This window comes from Benincasa hispida, chromosome 1 (genome assembly GCF_027475165.1).
Source record: "Benincasa hispida cultivar pf3 chromosome 1, pf3_genome.v1.1, whole genome shotgun sequence".
In the NCBI taxonomy this organism is placed as follows: domain Eukaryota; kingdom Viridiplantae; phylum Streptophyta; class Magnoliopsida; order Cucurbitales; family Cucurbitaceae; genus Benincasa; species Benincasa hispida.
This window is the reverse complement of record NC_143478.1, coordinates 62,482,944-62,486,896: the sequence shown is the minus strand read 5'-3', so window position 1 is coordinate 62,486,896 and position 3,953 is coordinate 62,482,944. Positions and strand designations below refer to the sequence as shown.

Below are 3,953 nucleotides of genomic sequence, written 5' to 3'. Positions count from 1 at the left end.
TATCCCTGTGGTATTACAACTTAGCATAAAATATTAAAGATTGAGATAATAACTATATAAGTCATATGTAATTCACTCAATCGTGTAGTTCTAAATGTAAATCATTTAAAGTTTTATATGATACAAGGGTGAAATGGTCTATCAATGAACTTTACTTTAGTGTGAAACATGCTAATTTAAGGTATTCTTCCATCAAATGTCATTTCTTTTTGCAGGAAAAAAGAAAAATCCTTTGCTACATCTTAAGTTACATTATTAAGAGGCGTTTTTCTTTTTACCTTAATGATAGTTTTCTTCCAACCCTTCTTCCCCACTCCAACACACAAAGTGAAAAGTTCATTAATGGACCATATTTATTATGTGTGTATATAAATTTTTAAATGATCCATATTCTTTATAGAGTAATTAAAGTTGTTAATAAAGTAAACCATAAATAACTCAGATATCTTATCTATGATGTTTTAAGTTAGAATTGAAATGTTACTCACTTTCATTATGTAAGTGCTGAGTACACCTTCATCATATGTTATTGAATTTCATACAACACAAATGATTCATCACATTCCTAACCAATTTCTAGTTTAAAGTTTCGCACTATTGTTCTATGTCATTGAAATAATTAATCCATTCCAACATGAGAATTAATAAGCATCATAGTTAAACGATGGAATGTTTCCCATAGTTTATACATAAGCTTTCTCAGTGACTATTAAAAATTTTGTAAGTATTGATAACTCATCTCAATAAAATCCAAAAACATTGAGAGAAAAAGACTATGTAATTCGTGTTTGAGAGCATGTAATAGACACTCACAAATTTAGAATCAAACAAAGAAATATATGGGAAGACATAAAACCACTTGTATTGAGAAACTCCTCACCAAACTACAAATTTGGTCTCACACTTTCTCAAACTCTTTTTGTATTTCTTCTCCACTCACTTACATCAAACATACCAAACATGATTAACACTAACCTGAACATAATCAAAAAAATTCTTCTCCTCACACCCACAACCATAACCTTGGGAGCATCATGTCCACTTTGCACATAAGCCCTTCTAGTTTAAGGAGGAAAAATTATTCAATAAGGCCACTACACAATGTTACTATCTAATAACCGTTGGATGTAGATACAAAAGATTACATACAACTAATAATCACGAGATATATATTTGTGAAACTTTTATGGTTTTTCTCTTATACCTCCAACAATTCGAAACTGTCAGCCACCTTTCGATGGCCTCTCCAAATAATTCTCCTAAAGGAGGTATCTTACAAGAAGTCAATGTTAGCCATCCAATATTCATAACCCCAAAAAACTATAGACCATTCACCATACTTAGCAAACCTTTAAAAAGAAGGGGAAAAAAGAGTAAAGCCACCAGGAACCAATTTCTTATGATCACAACTCTAGAACTGTAAGCATTGGGCAACATGAACTATTAACCACATTAAAGAAAAAGTAACTAATCGCTCAACATATTAAGGAATTCAGAATAAGCAAAATAAGCTTAACGTCTACTTGTCATCAGTTATCTCTTTTACTTCACTACAAACCCAGATTCCTAACTTGACTGTCACGCTTAATTCTTTGGCCAAGATCACTACATATCAGTGGATCTATCTAACACTCCACAATCTATTTCCTTATTCTACCAAGCAAATATCAAATCCAACAGTAGAAGCTTTTAGCACTTTTAGCATCTGAACTCATTTGACCATTTGACCATTGGAGTTGCTTCAGCAAACACACAAAAGTTTGTTAATCGCTTCACAAAGAGATTCTATAAATTGCTGGGTAATTAAACAGTAGACTTTCACATCAGCAAAGGTTTTAGATAATAGTCTAATATATATGTTTTAGAGAAAATCAAAGGCAGGAGGAATATGAAATGACTAATGATCCTCAATACAGTCTATTATCTAATCAATTAAGGAAATAACATGATCCAAGGTCAGTGTTTAAATCCTTGTCTGTACTGGTCATTTGTTCTATATAGTTATCAGGTGTGGAAGAATCAAAGAAGAAAGAACAGCTTCTATGAAAAAGAAACAAATAAACAAAGCTTCTTTACAGGTAACCTGTAGGCATTCAAGGGCTTTTTGGTTGTGAAGCATTACGCCCCGGTTGCTTTGCCTGTCCAAAGTTGGGTTTTGTGAACCAGGTGGTATAAAGAAACTGCTTATGAGGTCCTACGTGATTGCAAATTAATCTTAACTTCTGCCGTTCCCTCATCCATCTCATCACTATTTTCATATGCCTTTTGCTTGTTAATCCCCTCAAACCAACTTCCTGGAAAGGAATAAACATAACAATTTTCAACTTTGTACATTGCCATTTACATATAAAGCATACTAACAAAAAAGCACCAAGTTACAGAATAAAAATGATCTAGAACTGTGACATTTTCCATTATAGTTGAGCTGTTATGCCACATCTATATAGTTTCTTTTTTTTTTTTTTTTTTTTTTTTTTTTTTTTTTTTTTTTTTTTTTTTTTTTTTTTTTTTTTTTTTATGGTGCTTCCATTGAGAGAAATGAAATACAAGGGTACACAAAACAACAGCTCCAACAAAAAAAACAGGGAGTATGACTCTAAGTACAGAAATAGACTACAATCCAAAAGAATAATGCCAAGGTTACAATTACAAAAACAATCTAAACTATCATGGGTTGGCCTAGTGGTAAAAATGGAGACATAGTCTCAATAAATGGTTAGACGTAGTCTCAATAAATGGTTAAAATGTCAAGGGTTCAATCTATGGTAACCATCTACCTAGGAATTAATTTCCTACGAGTTTCCTTGACACTTAAATATTATAGGGTCAGGCGAGTTGTCCCGTGAGATTAGTCGAGGTGCGCGTAAGCTGGCTCGAATACTCACGGATATAAAATAGAAAAAAAAATTACAAAAACAATCTAGTGACGACGCCCAGAAAGGAAGCGTTATTCCTAGCCACCGCCAAAACTTCCTTCATCCGAACTCTCCACCTCTCTAAAAATTCTATTATTCCTCTCAGACTAAATTCTCCACAACACAAATAACATCTGTTGAGGGAGAACTCAAAAGCACCCCCTCCATCTGAGCCCTGCCATCTATATTCCAAGCCCAACAACTTGAAGCTAAAAGCATTTTCATCAACGATCCCCAATGTTTATGGGTGTTGAGAATCGGCATTGCTCATTTCACTAGGACTTAAGCAACTCAATACATCAAGAGAACATCATAGTATCCTCTTCTAAGGCCTTGGGATTGACTAAATATATATAATGTCATTATTTCTCCAGAATTTTGAGGGCCACAATGCTGGAAAGAGGCAACATTTCGCCTGAGATGAAACTGCCTCAGACAAACCATTCAATAAGAATACAAAACCGAGTTCTCATTTCTAACTACAGGTCACAATTATGCCCCAATTTAAAGAATCAAAGTATTTAGCAGAATTCAATCATTTTGATTTCTGTGTTAATATAATTCTTGAATGAAGAAATGAAGATATGGAATTAAATTTGAAGCAAAACATAGAAATGACGGAACGGAAACAGAAAGAGGCATGGTTACCTGAACGCGATCCCAAGTTTCAGCTATGGTTAGCGGACCATGCTCCCTAACGATGTCGAAGATGACTCTAGTGATCGTCTGCGTTTGCTCCGGTGGAGTTTTAAGTTCAATCGGCTTCATCTTCGGCTTTGGCTTCGTCGCAAAATACCTTACTGCAGTCCAAAACATACTGATTGTGTTACTTACAAAACCAGACGGAATAACCCCAATAATCCTAACCTAAGCTCCGTTCTCAGAAACTACATCGGCGTGATAACCATCGGTCTGGGATTCAGGGGAATGGTTGCTGGCGAGGAACACCGGCGACTATGGCTGGGTTTTGAGAATTTCAAACGGGGAAGTTCGGGTTTTTTGTATATTTTCGGCTGGTTTGAGGGTTTAGGGAAATTT

General features: G+C 34.6%; 1 protein-coding gene across 1 annotated transcript; it reads right to left on the bottom strand.

Annotated features, from left to right (window-relative positions):
- Window positions 1–1,833: 1,833 nt before the first annotated feature.
- On the bottom strand, window positions 1,834–3,953 carry LOC120072805 (thiamine-phosphate synthase). Its single transcript, XM_039025319.2, has 2 exons — window positions 3,564–3,953; window positions 1,834–2,294 (listed from the first exon to the last, which is right to left on the bottom strand). The coding sequence occupies exons 1-2, from the start codon at window positions 3,729–3,731 to the stop codon at window positions 2,094–2,096; spliced, it is 369 nt and encodes a 122-aa protein (XP_038881247.1). The 5' UTR covers window positions 3,732–3,953; the 3' UTR covers window positions 1,834–2,093.

What these genes read in the sequence shown, in the direction of transcription:
- LOC120072805 (XM_039025319.2), bottom strand. Translation starts at nt 3,731, where the DNA reads ATGTTTTGGACTGCAGTAAGGTATTTTGCGACGAAGCCAAAGCCGAAG. An exon ending in AAACTTGGGATCGCGTTCAG is followed by an intron (nt 2,295 to 3,563) that starts GTAACCATGCCT and finishes ATTCCTTTCCAG; the next exon opens with GAAGTTGGTTTGAGGGGATT.